The 17,436-nt window shown below is 40.6% G+C and overlaps 1 protein-coding gene across 1 annotated transcript in view; it reads left to right on the forward strand.

Moving 5' to 3' along the window:
- Window positions 1–1,847: 1,847 nt before the first annotated feature.
- The window catches only part of Mob3 (MOB kinase activator 3), a 33,358-nt gene continuing 17,769 nt past the window's right edge, over window positions 1,848–17,436 (forward strand). The window contains exons 1-2 of the mRNA XM_067083314.1: window positions 1,848–2,155; window positions 13,435–13,585. Coding sequence (XP_066939415.1) covers window positions 2,111–2,155; window positions 13,435–13,585 — 196 coding nt within the window. The 5' untranslated portion in view covers window positions 1,848–2,110. The remainder of the gene's footprint in view (window positions 2,156–13,434; window positions 13,586–17,436) is intronic.

Below are 17,436 nucleotides of genomic sequence, written 5' to 3' on the forward strand. Positions count from 1 at the left end.
GTGTGACAGTGTGTGTTTTGAGACAGTACCAGATGTGTTAGAATGACAAGTATACGCAAACTGAAACAGGTTCCCATTCCTATGCTCTTGATAAGGCCCACAACCAACACACACACACACACACACACACGCACGTTATAAAGGCAGCACAATATTTCTAAAAGATTCCTTTCATAACGAATTCATGTAGACCATAAATAAAAAAAGAAAGATAATAATGTCTCGCCATATCTGACGTTTTTTTATTTCCTGTTCCTTATCGTTTAACAAACTATAATAGACATCGACGTAGAAATCAACCTGTTTTGAATCAAATTCGCCTAATAATTACTCCTGTCGAATGAAGCCATTTGCTTACATTATATGTTATGCAATACAGCTTACTACACCGTCATTTTACGTAACTCGTTTTAACACCAATGTGGTTTCCCGGAATACTAATTATCAACAAACACGTTTTTGTGGGTCCCGCCCTCAAGCCTCGAAAGATAGTGCATCATTTTGTGCTTCCGCTGATCTACGAACACTGGCTTGGATGTAATTATCGATATTCTTAAAATAATAATCTGTTACCAAGCGGCGTCACTAATGCATCTTTAATTGTTCGGATGAGTCTCTTAAAGTCAATAGACTACGAGATGTAGTTATTGGTCTATCAGACTGGCTTAGGCCTATGAGTGTTCAGTGTGTGAGTAAATATTTAGACATAGCTGTGACTTTCTTCATAGTCATCAATGTAAGCAATCACACTGTCGACTTATTAAATATTTATGCTAAATTTAATACTATATTACTTTAATGAGACATTACTTCAAAACTGAATAATTAACTCTGCTTTTCAGCAGAGAGAGAGAGAGAGAGAGAGAGAGAGAGAGAGAGAGAGAGAGAGAGAGAGAGAGATTTATGCTATTCCGAGTGAAGGCAAGAGGAAATACAACACAAGTTCCACAGTAAAAAAAAAAAAAATAAAAGAAATGTCACTCGTCCGTCGCACTACAAACAGCGCAGCAACAACAACTTTTTTTTTTTTATTCATTCGATTCTACACACATCCTGTGTCATGCTTTGTGACGTCATGCGATTATCACGTTACCGGAAGTAGCGACGAGATATTAGCGCGTCCTGTCGCTTACTGGGTCTCGTAACCCGGGACCCCAAAACCCTCCCCCCATTCCAATTAATATGAAGAACTTATGAGCAAACCGTCCCCCTTTATCGCTCTATAAACGGCCACGCCCACCTTCCCAAAAACTAATTTCCATCTTTTGACCTATTTTGACCTTTCTATGACCATTTTAATTGACCTTTACCTCGCGTATATTCTCTTTACTGCAGACTACAATCATCCCACACTTTTACACCGTCCTTCTTTCATAAATACACTTATACACGTCTAAAATATACATGCATGCAAAGGTGAATTTTTAACGCCTTTTTTCCAAGAAGTTGTCATAATATAAAGATTAATATATAACATTTATATTTCTTCACAGTCGAGTTTCGTCAAACGCTTGAGAAATTGCGGTTTATGAAATCCATTGTTATATTAATGGAACATCCGCCATGATTACTTTTTCAGCTTACAAGCCCAAATGTTTAAAAATTCCTCATTGTCAAAATAAATAAAAAAATAAGTTTCGTTAAACTTATAATGCCGGAACTAGATAATCATTAAGTTGTTTTCAATACCGTCACTCTTAACAAAAACCTTTTGAAGGGGTATAACGAACAAATATAGAATTCCGTAAATAACCATAAAGGCAAATAGATTTTTATAGCAATGACGGAAACAGAATAAAAGAAAAAAGCAAAAAAAGGAAAAAATATCTAGCGATCGCTGCCAAGGCAGACGACATCCTCCCGTTTCCCTATCCACGCGTTCTGCGTGTAAAACACTGGCTTAGGCTTCAATTTTTGGCGAATTTAGAAATTTTTCGGTGATTTTGTTGCCTTTTGATGATAAATTTAGCAGTAGGCGTAATGTAAATTTATCAATTTATAAAAATATAAACGAAAAAATGGTCAAATGAGTATAAATAAGAGCATACACATCAAAATTCCTATTCTTATCAGTACAGAACCTTGGGACGCATTGTTTGGGAATTGAGTCATGGCTGCCTTAGGAGGATTCGTCGAGTTCTTTCAAAAAGGGAAAGTAAGTCGAGATATAAGTCGTTCTGTCGAGTAAATGTGAATTGATCGGTCTCATTAAACGTTTAAACTAAGGCTGACTAATATATCCAGGTGCCATCTTCATTTAAACGCGCTTTTTCATTGTGATAACGAATGTCTCCTTATCGGGGGCTCGTGTCAAAGGCTCGATTTAGGGAAGTCCCGATTTGGCTGGCCTGGGCAACATACGCTTCCAATAACATTCTAGGATTGAGTTTAGGTTTAGTATCAATAATGTCTGTGGTTTTGATCACTAACTTATTTCGTCAGTTGGTGAGACCAGATTAGCCTGAGGTATTGATCCGTACGTTACTAGCCTAACCTAGCATAGGGTATAGCCTAACAATGTCTGTAGAAATTAATGTAGCCCAACATAGGTTACTTAGGTTAGGCTAACCATGGCTGAGTCATTCTGGCTTATTTACCATATGCTTTAATCAATAGACCTTATTTTATTTAGTGTATCCTGTGTATTTTATGAATTTTTTTTGTTAGCTATCCTTAATAAGCCATACATATAAGGGTTTAGGCTATTTTATTTAGTGTATGCTTTATATTGCTTTCGGTAAATTCTTGATTAGCCTTCTATGATAACTTAGGTAACTCAATTTTAGGTGATAGATAAAACGTAGCCTGTTGTAACCAGTTTTTTAACCTAATGTGCCCAAGAGTGCTGTAAAATAGGTGTATGTTACTTTTAGCCTGTAATCTAAAAGTAAACAAGGACTATGATAATATGATTAAGTATTTCTTTGTAATTCAAAACCCTGTAGTGGGGTAGTGCCGTCAGTGCACCTCATGCGTTGCACTGTAGGCATTACTTAAGGTTCTTTGCGGTATCCCTTCGGCCCCCAACTGCAACCCCCTTTCGTTCCTTTTACTATACCTCCTTTCATATTCTCTTTCTTCCATGTTTCTTTCCACCCTCTTCTAACAATTGATTCATAGTGCAACTGCAAGGTTTTCCTCCTGTTACACCTTTCAAACCTTTTACTGTCAATTTCCGTTTCAGCGCTGAATGACCTCATAGGTCCCGGTACTTGGCCTTTGGCCTAAATTCTACATTTAATTTATATGTAATTTAAAGTATTCTTCAGTGCCAGTCATTGTGAATGATTACTAACAGAGATACAGGGGCAGTCTTTTTTAAAATTCTCCTTACTAAGCATTCTCTTGTGACCTATTTCTGGTAGTTTTTCTTTCCCGTTTTGTCAACTGTGTGTGCCATGTTGAAGCCATGTCTTCTGGAACATTCTTCTAGGCTTTACGAAGTGTTTGTTGTTTAGCAATATACTGTAGATGTAAAAGTGTACAGGTTTGCGTGTTGTCCAGAAACTAAGAAACAACATATATGGCATTATGAAGTAAGTTATTTAATTATTTAAGTGTATAGGTAAATGGTGATTTTTTTTTTATACAGCAGCTTTTGATGCAGTTTTGATAAGTTAGCATTTCTGTTGCAAATGTTTGGTTAAGCCATTATGTCCCCTGATGCTTAATGTTAATGTGGAACCATAGTTTTAGGGTCTGGTTAGGTATGGGCGCCCCAAGGGTAGGTAAATCAACTGGACAGAGGTGAGACTCTCTAGGTTAGCTTTTACCAGAGGTCGCTTAGTTAGCCTAATCACATTAGTAACTCATTATGCTTTACAGTTGGGTAAATAACTTGAAATCACAGCCAACTAGGCCAAGCTTAAAATATCATGGAAAGCTTCAGAGGCTTAACTTAGATTAAACATTTCAGCATGTTGAATTTGCAGTTTAGGTATGGATTATAAAGATTTTCATATTTACAGTGTTCCCTTGGCTCTGAGCTGAATAGCCTATTTTTCTTATATTTTTTAACATGTTTCGTTTGATCTATTTCCACTTAGTTGTCAGACTTCTGTATATTGCTGTACTTTCCATCCATCATTTAAAAATCCTTCTAATCAGTCATGTTTGGCCACTCATTGTAATTTACCACAGGAGGAGGAAAGTTTTAACAGATGTGGCACACTCAGGGTTAAACTCATCTGAGAGACCGTGTTACAAATAAGGAATTTGTTGAAATGTGGTGCCCTGAGGCTAAAAAATATACATACTTATATCAGAGAGATTGAAATTTGTTGAATTATGATGAGGTCAGAGAAGGAAGAGTCAAGGCTCTGTCCCATGGACATTTTTTTTTCCATCGTGTGGTGGCATACCACATGCATGGGCCCCAAAAGGTGCTTATGTTGTTGTTTGGGCCAAGGGGTTTTGATATTGTAGACAGGCATTGTTAAAAGTGTACATCAGGGAGCAGTCAGTATGCATACTGTTAATTAGAATGTTATGCTTGTAGGACAATTGTCAGCTTTCTTAAATTTGGCTAAAAAAAAATAAATACAGTACTAGCTTACACTCTGTCAGCCCAGCTTATGTTTAAACTGAAAAACATTGTTTTAAAGCAGTAATTAAAGAAATAACTGGTTTCTATGGCTTGTTTTTTTATATAACTGGAGTAGTTTCTACTGTTCCTGTGTAATTTGTTTTTGAAAATATGTAACAAGTACTTTTAGTGTCTGTCACTATTAGTTCTTTGAGTAAACTGGTGACAAGTTGTAGAGAAAATGTTACAAATTTCAAGGTTATGTCAGAGAAATTTTTCTGTAAATTGGAAAACTAGTTTTTTTGTTAGATATGAAAAAGTTTTTGGCATGTGTTCCTTGGAAAGAACTCATAGAATATAGGTAACTATAAAAATTGTTAGGCAAGTCCCTGTAATTTTGATAATTTAAGCTCATTGACTACATACTGCCATTATGACTCCTTTAGAAAGTGTCTAAACTGAATTTTTTTTCTGTATATTTTTTAGCATTTAATCCTATTGGAAATTTGTCCTATTTTTTCCCCTAACAAAATCATAGCATGCTGTAATCGTTATTCTTATTTTTTCAAGTTCATTTGCATAGTTATGATTGATTTTGAAAGAATGTTTAACTCTGCTAGTTTTCATTAGTTTTCAATTTCAGTAATTTACTTATAGTTGTAGAATAGTCATTTGATTATTTTTATTGCTTCTTGCAGTGCTTAAGAATGCCTAGACCTGATGCAGAATTTTATATAAGTAACTTACCCGGTAATTACATCGCTGTAGTTTCTATTCGATGGCAGCTTGAATTTTGAAATTTGTGGTAAAACACTTCTTCTTCTGTCTGAGTCGGTGACTAGGCCCCGCCCACTTTCTGAGAAGGTGAGGAACAACTCATGAAAAGAGCTTCAGTATGTTTTTGCCGTCCACATGGTTGTAGGAGAGCAGCTTGTTTCTTGAAATTATCTTGTTTTTTCACAAATCGGTGAAGCATTTTGGCTATTGGCCTTTGGGCATGGATGCTCTTTGTTATTTTGTGGATTTGTCTCATTATTTGTTTTTTTTGTCTGGTTTTGTATTTTGTTTCTTATGCGAACTGGCTTTTATTGGGAATTGCCGATCGCCTTTCTTGTATTGTTCGGTTGTTTATGTGGGAATTGCCTTACACTTTGTTATCTGTGTGTGTTCTTTTCCTTAGACAACTTCACAATTTAGACTTTTTGCATTTTTTGTATTGTTTGTGACTTTATTCATAATTATGTCAGATTCCAGCACTTCCAGTTTCAGGTATTGCAGTAAAGGATGCAATACCAGGCTTACCAAAACCTCATATGACTTGCACACCGTTTGCTCAGCTTTTAGAGATCAAGTATGTTCAGTTGATCTTATTTGTAGTGAGTGTGCTGACTGGGATCAGAAAACTTGGAAGACTTTGTCTTCTCACGTTAGTAAGTTACAAAGGGACAAGAAGAGGAAGGTGGCTTCGAGGGCTGAGAATAAAGCGTCAGGTAGTAACTCGACTCCTAAGGCGGTAAGTATGGATGTACCGGTGGTGACCTCACCTGTATCGAATGTGTCTCCTGTGTTAAGTCCTGTGCCACCCACTCCCAGCTCCCATGCTTCCGAACCCGACCGCTTCTCCACCCATGAGAGCAGGATCGGCCATAAATTCATTCAGTTTTATGGTCAATACAGTTACTCTGTTAGGAGATTCTGTGTGCTTTCTCATAGAGAAAATTAGTGACAAAAGTGCTAGTGCAGTGAGTGTTGAGGAGGTGGCTACCCATCCCGCCAACTCTCCTAAGTAAAGGTCACTGCCAAACTCCGCTACCTCTGGGAGGAGGCATACTGAAGGCCCAAGGGAGGTTGGCGGGCAGTGCCCATCGGTAGTTGCCCCCTTGGTTGAGCCTGTTGCATCCCAGGCTGCGACTGAGAGCCGATAGAGAGACGTCTCAGATGTACACCATCTCTCCTCGAGCCCAGGAATGCCCAGCCCAGTACCGCGGCACCAATGGCATTATTCTAAGGAGTCTTGAACCTTAAAGAGACATTCTGCTTATTTAGATCACTCCTCTGCCCTCCAAAAGGTCTAAGGAACCTTTTCAGACCCTCAAACCTCTTGCAGCTTCTGGGACTCCCCAGAGTGGCATTCTCTGGAAAGTCTTTCGTCTGGCCACCAATGTTTGGCGCCCAAGCGTTCTCCGGCGCCTGGGCACCCTTTGTTGTCCTCCAGGTATCTGCCCTCCAAGGAGCGCCCTGCTTCATCTGAGTGCCCGATAGTGGCTTCTGAGCGACCATTGACACGTGATCTGCCAGACGGTTATGAGCACCTGGTAGCTCCCATGCACCCATTGTTCAAGTGCCCGGTCCCAGTTGCCAACCAGCTTTGCACGCTCAGCTCCAGTGCCACTTCAACAGGATTCTATTCAGGATTCTATTCAACTGCAGTTGCAGAATATTTTGGATCTTCTGAAGAAACCACTGCCATCGAAGACTTCGTCGGAACCATTGGCTTCTCAGCTGTCATCGGAAGAAGACACAACCCAGGAATTGTCTACAGCGGCATACGCTGCCCTTCTAAAGTATTTTCTTGTAGCCTTCCCAGAGTACTTCTCACTTGCGGTGCCTGCAGCTCCACAATCGACATTTATTATGAGTAATCCGTCCGAGTACTCCCATCTCCCCCAGATGGGAGTTTTGGATTCTTGGCTTGCTGAGAAAAGGAATCAAGAAAGGCCTTCTTCTGTATCCCGCATACACATCTTTCTCAAAGGTGATACCTTTCGTACTCTACCAGAGAAGCTCCCCCTTGGGAGTGGCTGCCTCCTCTCAAGGGGTTTTCTCAGGTTTAATTGATTCAGTGCGCAGATCAGCCCTCTCTGCACCTAAAGTTATGTTTTCGATCACCGAGTTTGATCATTTACCAAAGAATCTCTTCAAGACTATGGAGATTATAAGCTTTCTCGACTGGACATTGGGAGCCTTAGTGAAGAAAGGTCAGGACTTCTCCCCACTGGCTGAGGATCTTTTGTTGGATTGGCTTGGCACGATTTCCTGTACTGACAAGGCTATTGGAGGTACTTCACAAGAATTAGCCTCCCTTTTCACTGTAGGCATCCTGAAGAAAAGGGACCCCTGGTGTTCTTATACCTCCAAGAATGTTACATCTTCCCAGAAGTCAGCCCTACTTTTCTCTTCCCTCAATTGCCACCATCTTTCCCCACAGGAATTGGTGAATAAGGTTACTCTGGAACTACATGAATAATCAACTCAAGATCCTCCGGTCCACTCCATGAGACAACCGAGGGAATGGACCACCTTCTCTTCAAGATCTAGTTTACCTTTACAGAGGCAGCCCTTTCAAGGAGGGAGACAGAGAGCCCAGTCCAGACCTAGAGCTAGCGTCCTCTTCTATCCCCGAGTGATTAAGAAGTCCACCTCAAAACCCTGCATCTAAAAAGTGAGAATGCAGTCCTCCATGTGCTTGTGAATGCCAGACTCCATTTCTTTTGGGAGAAATGGAGTTCCAAAGGATTGTGTAAGTGTTGAAAGAGGGGTACACAGTACCATTCAAAGAGAGACTACCCCTTGTCAGTACAGTACGCCGATTGAATTGAAGGCCTACTCTCCAGGGTCAGAGAAGTTTTTGGCCTTCACAGAAGAGGTTTTGTCACTGCTCAAGAAAGGAGCAAAAGAGAGAGTTGAGGATGTTCGGTCGATGGGATTTTACAATCGGCTATTTGTAGTCCCCAAATCATCGGGGGGGATGGAGACCCGTCCTTAATGTAAGTGCCCTGAGTCTTCATCGAGAAGACAAGTTTTCAAGATCAATCCGTTCTGTGTCCGTTCGTCGGGAGATTGGATGGTCTCCCTGGACATGCTCGATACATATTTCCACGTCCCAATTCATCCGAATTTAAGGAGATTTTTGAGGTTCATCTACCAGAACCAAGTGTTTTCAATTCAGAACCCTATGTTTCGGCCTGTTGACAGCTCCACAGGTCTTCACACAAGTTCTCGTCCCCCTGGCAAGGTGACTTCACCTGATGAACATCAACATCCTATTGTACCTGCACGATTGGCTTATTCGCTTGCCCACCAAGTTACAAATCATGGAGGACCATCAGAAAACACCTCTTTTGACTCAAGACCTCGGACTATTGATAAACCTTCAGAAATCCCAATTGAATCACTCTCAGAAGATTCTATACTTGGGGATTCAGATAGACTTTCTGAGTTTTCGGGCTTTTCCGTCGCCCAGGAGAATAGAATCTTGCTTGAAGACAGTCAGTCACTTCCTCAACGCCTGCACTTGTTCAGCCAACAATTGGATGAGCCTGCTGGGCAATCTTTCCTCAATAGAACAATTCATCAATTTAGGGAGATTGCACATGAGAACCCTGCAATTCTTCCTGAAGTTCAACTGGAATTGAAAGACCCAAGAGGACTTATTTGTCTTTCAGATAACGAATGAAATCAAGGAGGATCTGTGGTGTTGGTGGTGATGGCAGTCCGCAGACAAGTATGTAGAAGGAAAGTCTCTTCTCCCGTTGAACTCAGGCCTGCACTTCTCCGATGCGTTGGACACGGGTTGGGAAGCCCATCCGGGAGACAAGGAAGTTTCAGGAGTTGTTCTCTAAAAAAGAGAGACCTTCACATCAACAACGGAGAACTGAGAGTGTCACTTGGGTCTCTTACACTTCCAGGGATTCCTGGCTAAGAACAAAGTTCCCTCTAGACCTTGGCCTCGTTCCTTTGTAAGGAATTTAATGGACATGTTAGGTCCGGAAGAGGAGGAAAGAAATCTTTGCCCTGTGAGAGCTCTCAGGTATCACCTTCACAGGACTGAAAAGGTTAGGGGACCAACAAGTAATTTATGGTGTTACGTGAAGAACCCTTTGAGACCATTCTCAAAGAATGCTATCTCGTTCTTTTTGAGGGACTTAATCCTAGAGGCCTGTGCCCAGATAGGAGAGGACAATAAACTCTCCTTAAAGGTGAAAGTTTATATTTGCCTTGCATTTTTTGCAAGACATTGAAACCACATATGACAATTGCACCCTTGTCTGTAGCTGGCATGGTGGTGGGGGAGGAAGCGTAGGGAGCACCCTTCCTTTCCGAATGTCTTTTCATTTTACATTTGTTAACTGTGTCCTTGAGGAGACTTGAAGATACAGTTTTCCTGGAGTATCTCCCAGTTATTTTAATTTTTTGGTAATGGAATTTTTAATTTCACGGTGTAAGGTGACTAGGCATCTGGTGGGTTTGATTTCTAGTTCTGTGCCCTTGGCAGGGGCAAAACACTCAAGCTTTGTGGGCCATCGGGAGTGTCCATTGCCACTTACCTCATTTTTTAATACTTTCTCAGCCAATGGAATACTCCTTTGCTGGAAAGTCTAATGTCAGTAGAGGTGTGCTACAGTTATTCCCCGCACCACTACAGGTTGAGATGAGCACCAACCAGAGGCAGTAACTATCTGCAGCAGCTCTCTCACCAGGTATGGAACAAGAAGCATTTATCGATGGTAACGTGATACAACTAGAATTCATTGTTGTTACAATGTTTTGATTTTTATATGTCCATGAATCCCCACCACCTATCAATGTGGGATTCAGCGATGTAATTACTGGCTAAGTTACGTATAAAAAATGACATTTTTATAATAAAGTTTTATATATACTTACCCAGTAATTACGAGTAGAGCCCACCCTCCTCCCCACACATGGGCACTTCAGCATAAACATATTGAAGCTCTTTCCATGAGTTGTCCTCTCCTTCCCAGAAAGTGGGCAGGAGAAGAGTTTTACCGCGAATTTCAGAATTCAAGCTGCCGTCGACTGGAAACTATAGCGATGTAATTGTTGGGTAAGTACTGTATATATAAAACTTCATTTTATTATAAAAATGTCACTTTTATTTAGCTTGCCATGCATTTTTCTTACAAGTTGTAACTTTATATGAAGGAAGCGATTCCTTTATCCTATATGTGTTGCATATTATGTTTTAATAATCCATAATTTACTCTCTCTCTCTCTTTTCAGTTAAACCCCAAAAAAGTGAGTAAGATTTATTTACCTTATTGGGTGGCTTGGTCTCTTGTTCTTTCCTGTTGCACTTTATCCCGAGTCAGTTGCTTCCCGCACTGGATATTTTTTTGTACCTTTGCCTCTTCAGACACTAATTGGTCTTCATTAATAATCGATGATGATGATTTACACATTTTATTTTATTTTCAGTGCATATGTTGACGTCATGAGCAGTATTCTTCTAAATGCTAGATTTTAATTATAATTTCAGTCAGGCACAAATTTGTATAGCACTGTTCAGTGTAAATATCAAGAACTTAGTGATTGCACAATAGGTTTTAATAATAGATAACTATACTGTATATATTTTTGTTGGTTTTCCTGAACAGCACAGATCTGTCAAGACTTCTCCACTTGTTATGTGGTTGTACACAAATATAAGATCTGATATAGTACAGTGCATAGCATGCCATTTTATATTTTGGAATCAGAGAAATTAGACTATTCAAAATTAACATAAACCTCTGATGGGTTGTAGTGGCTACCACAGTAAGGGTGAGCTATTCTTGAAGGTACTGTATACATTCCTGTTGCTCTTCATTCTTTTGATGGACTCATTTTGTGAGAAGGAAAGTCCCATCGTTAATCGGTTTCTGCTCGTGAAAGCACTTTTCAGTACATTCTCCAGTACTGTACAGTTTTTCATTCAGGGGGAAAGAAAATATTTCCCTGCTCCCAAACTAACTTATATTTTTTCTCCCCTTTTGCAAAAATATATTCATATTTTCTTACAGTTGTGAACGTATCTGAGGGTTGAAATTGATAATGATTCTAACATCTCATTTTTAAAGTCAGTCTTAAGCTTGATAAGAATTTTGGATTTTATGTCTTTCACTTTGAGTCGTTTTATTTTTAACTGCGTTTCCTTTTTAACATTCTCATTAATACTTTAAATTTTATATTTAAGTACCATCCTTCTCACTAGTAATAATTTTATTTTTCATTTTGGTTCTTAGATTTTATTTAACTCCTGAACCTAATATGTGACCCTGTATCCTGCATCCATATATTATTAGGTCCACATCATAATGTGTAGCACATGATTACACAGCTCATGAAGAGCACTGCATATAAGATACAGAAGACTCCTGAGATTCTGGGTACAATTTAGTATTCTACAGGGACCAGAAAAAGGACTTTTACTAGTACAGTACACTTATCCTGCAACTGGGCTCACAAAAGCCATTCCAAGGAAATATTGGTAACCTAGGAAGCAGCAGATCTACAAAACATGTTTGGTACTCTGCTAGCTTGATGCTTTTCATATGTATGAATTGAGTTGCAATGCAACATGTTAAAAAAAAGGATAATGCACTGGGGAATTGTAAGTTGCTCGACTCGGAGGTTTTTGTAATGGTGACTAAGTATTAATTCATAAGAAGTATGGGTGTAGGACACCTCAAGTGGTTGTTTGATATACTGATTTTTATATTTCTCAAGAATTATTTTTTTCGTTTGGTCTTGAAGTATTCTGTTAAAGTACCCATCAAGGTATTTAAATATAATTTGAATTAGAGGTTTAACTTTTTGGCTTTAAGAATTATATAAGACTGTAATGTGTAGGCTGTGTAATACATTGATATAAGTTAAGTGATTAATTTTAAGTTTTGTCTGCTTGAAATTGTAATCTTAACCTGAAAAGATTAATTTTAAGTTGTATCTGCTTGAATTTGCAGTCTTAATCATCCCTGTCTTCATAACTTGCAGACACATTCTTGAGGACGGGTTTCCTTTTTCAGTTTTCTTTTTTTCATGTGTAAAGCATAAGCTTTTAGTACACATAGGGTCTTGTGTAAAGTTTATTATTACTGTTAATTAGGAAAAATGAAGCCCAATAGTTTTGTTGATTCTCCTCTAATGTTATATATCTTCACACTTTTGGTTACAATCTTAATCTCAAGGTCTCTGTGAACTGTGTTTTGGAAATGCTTGCTTCTTCTTCTTACATCCAAATCAGCAGATAATTCTGCAGACATCTCAAACTTGCATCAACCCCTTCCATCCTACTTTTGTTTTATTACTTGTATCATCTGAACTCAATACTTTTCAAAACAGTCCATTGACACAAATGCAAATACCACAGGCAACATTTTTCTAATTCCCTTATTTTGTTATCCCCATGTGGTCCTCTTCTGGGGAAGCTTACCCTTAACTTGGTAACCACATTCAGTTCACCATCAGTTGTTTTTGTCAGCTTTTAGTGGTTCCTTTTACAACACCGGAAGGATATATGAAATGCCTGTTAATTTGCATAGTTTCGAAAATTTTTGAAACTGATTTGATTGTTTTAGACATACTATTTTAACACTTTTGTCAGGTAAAAGTTACAAATTTGTAAAGCTTTCCTAGGTAGCAGGATAGTCATATCTACAAGGTGCTCTGAAAGAGACAAAGGTATTGTGTTTTAAGATTCTCTTTTACTGCTGCAGGAAGCTATTGCATGATGATAGTTTCTTGGAAATGGGGAGATTGTATGTAGGCTGACTTAAGAAATTGGATACTATTCAGTATTTAGAGGTCCTTTTGCAGATAGGGAGGACATAATATTTGGCTTTGTACAGTTAAGCCCGTATTGAAATATTCTTTATATATGATTTAGTTGTTTTCCCTTACTTTTTTTGTTTACAATTGGAATAACTGTATGGTAATCTAATTACTTGTACTAGTCACAGAAGTTTTGAGTGCCTACATTGAAAATTGCAAAGTACCTGTATTAGTAAATGACATGTACAGTACTGCATAAGTATTAGTAATTTGAGGCTTTGTTAGTTTAATGAAGGAATTTGTTATAGTATCAATGTATTTTACTTTGAAATGAAAGCATCCCTTCATGTTTGCAGACTTTCCGACCTAAAAAGAAATTTGAGCCAGGAACCCTGAAATATTCACTTCATAAGCAGGCGCAGGCATCCTTAAGTTCTGGGATTAATCTACGCTCTGTTGTGACTTTGCCTCCTGGGGAAGATTTGACTGATTGGATTGCTGTCCATGGTAAGCCACATGTCTGTAATATTTATGGTAAATTTATATGTAGGTATAACGTGCTAGCTTATTATTTATTTTTCTCTATATTATGTTAATAGGCTTGAGCACAGATGGAAATTTCATACCTGTTCTTCAATAAACTTCCTTCCATTAGGTAGCTTAGTATCTTTAATTCCTTTGCCACTTGATGAAGCTCACACTACAGTACTACTTATTTGGTAGAATGTCGTCAAGTTAGTGGCCTTATTAAACTATTTTATTGCAATACACTCCCTGAACACCTGAATTTGCCCTTAATCCCACCAGCCTGAACAACCTCAATTACCAATCCCATTATTGGAAATTTTAACAGCCAGCATTACTAATGCTGCAGGTAAAATCTTGTCACTGAGCTGCCACAACAAACGGTTGGTAACGCTGACACAGGTGTGTGCTGACACTCCCACTTTCATCAATTGCTTTTTGTTTGCGCTGCTGAATGGTTGTTCCCTTCAGCAAGGCGAGATTTAATCCTATTGCCAAACTTCTCTTTGGTATTTGGGATTTCTGACTGGATTTACTGGCTTTTCTCCCAGATTTACGACCTTCTGCTTGGATTTCTCAGCCTTTTCTGGATATTTCGTCGTTGAACATCTTTGGACTTGGATTCACCGGTTCTTGAAACTCAATCTGTCGTCACGGACAAGTCTTCCTCTTCTCCTGCCACTACTGCGCCTTTGGCCTCGACTTCATCAGCCCCTACGACTGTGGATGCTAGCGCTCATCGCTCCTGTTCTTCCTGCAAGAAACGGCTGAGTACTTTGAGACATGATAGGCACTCTATTTGTCAGGCATGTAGGAAGGTTCAGTGTAATGTACAAATACATTGCGATGAATGCTGTAATTGGACGGTAGAATAGATGGAGGATTACATTCGCCATCACAAGTTGTTGGCTAGCAAGGGTGGCAAACGGCAGTCAGATTCATCATTGCCTCAAGGACCTCAGGCTTTGATTTCAGATTTAGCGAGCTCAGAGATAGTTAAACAGATAGAAGATAGGATTACGATTAGTATGACAAATTTAGTGCTAGTCTTTTCCAACAATTTTCAAGTAAGGATAGTAGTAGCGTTAGGATATCTAATCTCTCTTCTTTTTCAGCTCCCCTGTCTGTTTCAGAACCAGCCCTAACGGGTGCTGAGGGTAATGGAGAACCGCAAGCCTCCGGTGATTAGGTTCTGCTGGCCCCCTTGGCGCGGAGCAGACAGTGAAGGACCCTCCCCCCCAACCCCCTTGTAGTGTTGTTGAAAAATTCAATGTTGAAAACATTAGTCAGGATCAGGAGCTAGGTGTGACTAAGACAGATAGGTTGGGGTTAGGTAGTGAGGAGAAAGTATCAAGGGTGCAGAGTCGTTCTCCTGTTGGGGTTCCGGTTTCAGTTTCTAGTGGAATTTATGCTGTGGCAAAATTTTTGCCTTCATCGCTTCTGTTTCGATCTGGTGCCAGGTCGCTCCATCTAGTAAAGTGGATTCGGGTGTGCCTCTTTCGGCTTCCAAGAGTGGTTTGTGTGATCAGTATGGGGATGTGGCAGAATATAATGCAGATTTGTTGGGTCTTTCCAAAGGGTATAGACTTTTGGTATTCTAACATTAGAGAATATGTGACTCAGGAGTGTCTGGAATTTATGTCGGACATGCTTCAGGATTATCAGGGAGGGGCAGATTCAGTTTACTTTTGTCCCTTCGTTCTAAGGATTCTGCTTTTTCTTTTGGGTTATCTGTAGCTTCACCTTCCTCGCCCACATTTTCTGTTGCTCCCTTTTCAGTCTCCTCTTTGGCTTCTTCTTTTTCTTCTTCTTCTGCCCTTCCTGCGGCCTCCGTATCTTCTGCTTTCCCTCTTTCTACGAACCCTGGCATCCCCTCTTCTCTGATAACTCTTTCCCTGTACATCATTCCTCTGTCTTCTGCCCTCCCTTCCGCAGTACAGCCTTCTTTAGTAGGAGGATGTTCCGGTCAGGTGAGAACACAGGTTTGGCAAAATTTGGTCTCAGGTGCTTCAGGTTCCATCCCTTCGGGTATGCGCAACCCCTTGCTTCCACTTCAAGCATCAGATATTCCAGGTATTTCCCAGGGTTTGCCAGTCGCTTCTAGTTCGGGTTTGCGATCTGCAGCTCTGACTGGACTTGTGATACCTTCTCCGATCGGTCCACGGTTTTCATCACCCACGTTTTCTGCTGCGGAAACTCCGTTGGTAGCTCCTACCTCTTTCATTCTCCCTTCTTCTTCTTCTTCATCTTCTTCCGTCCCTCCGCAAGCGATTTCACTTGCAATCCTCCCGCAGGGTTTAGTAATGTGGGTTCGGCTTCTCTCGCTCGGTTCCCCTTTGGTAGCAATGTGGAAGCAGTTCCGGGTCTCCAGGCTCCTTCCTCTCTTCCTCCCTGCGGAATCAACAATTTGGATCCAGCTCCGGGTACCGGGTTAGGTGTAGGTATTCAGCACTCTGGCTTTGGCAGTCTGTTTACAAACTCTTCGTCATCGTCTGGGCTATGTTCAGCTTCTCCTCCTTCGTCTGTCTTGGACCATTCAGACATGGCGGAACAGGATTCTCATCTGGAGGTTCAGGAAATTCCGGAGGATTCCGAATGTCCTCTTTCCAGTTGTAATGACTACAGACGTATGCTGGAGTATGTCACTTCCTTTTACCCTCAAGCAAGAGCTCCGGACCAACCACATGCATCAAATCAGTCTCTATTCAAGTTGTTTTAAGCCAATAAGCCAACTCCTGCTCCCTTTTGTGCGGCCTGGTTTGGTTTGATCGGGTTAGGCAGGCCTTGGAGGAGGCGGATGATCGTCTGGCATCGGTGGTGACTTCTAATAGGCAGGACATTTCTCTTCTTTCCCCACGTAAGGCGATCTATTCAGTTCATAGTAATCCTTCGGCAGGTGTCAGGTTGCCACTCAACGAATCTGCTGAGGCAATTCTATCTAGGTCTCCGGCATTGTCTCACCTTGTAGGGATTTCCCACTCTCTGTGGATGTTGTCTGGGTTAATGGGTTTCTTAAAGATTGATGGGTATGTCCCTTCGAATCCAGGACTGTTCGACAGTTTAATAACTTCTGTGTCGATGGGTCTGGCACACCAGGCAAATGCCTTGGCTTCATCGACGACATTTGTGAGTAAGAAGAGGCAGGATTTCTATCTTAGTCATCTTCCCCCGCATTATCTGGACGTCCATAAGAGGGTTCTCCTCAGAGCTCCTTTAGCCTTAGCCAGTTCCTTGTTCAGGGATGAGGATGTGGCCAGTATGGTAAATTTTGTCGCCACCAACTCGGCTGTAGAATCACAGCAGGCTATGATAAGGGTAGCAGCCCAGGGTTCTCGTTCCCTTAGAGGTGTTCGCAAGTCTTCTCCTTCCAAGAGAACATCTTCAAAGTCTCCCCCTAGAACACCTAAGAGGGTGCATTATGCAAACAAGGCTGCATCGGTGTCTGCTTCTAGGCCCTCGTTGTCTCACGATTTTACCAAGTAGTAGATATGTAACTTGTCCGTTCTGGTGGGAGGTTGACTCGCTCCGTTCTGGCAAGTCTGGAAGGATTGAGGGCCAGAGGATTGGGTTGTAGAGGTCCTGAGGATGGGCTATCAAATTCCTTTCCATTCCCTTCCCCCTCTGTCCTCCTCCGCTGTCAATCTTCCGAGTTATTCTCCGTCTTCCATCAGGGGGATGGCTCTAGTGAAGGAGATTCGGGCCCCGTTGGAGAAGGGTGCGTTAGAACCAGCTCCTCCCTCTCCAGGATTTTACAGCAGAATCTTCGTCGCATCAAAAGCCGGAGGTGCGTGGAGGCCATTATAGACCTTTCGAGCCTCAACCATCGGGTGGTT

Source organism: Macrobrachium rosenbergii, chromosome 40 (genome assembly GCF_040412425.1).
Source record: "Macrobrachium rosenbergii isolate ZJJX-2024 chromosome 40, ASM4041242v1, whole genome shotgun sequence".
Classification (NCBI taxonomy): Eukaryota; Metazoa; Arthropoda; class Malacostraca; order Decapoda; family Palaemonidae; genus Macrobrachium; species Macrobrachium rosenbergii.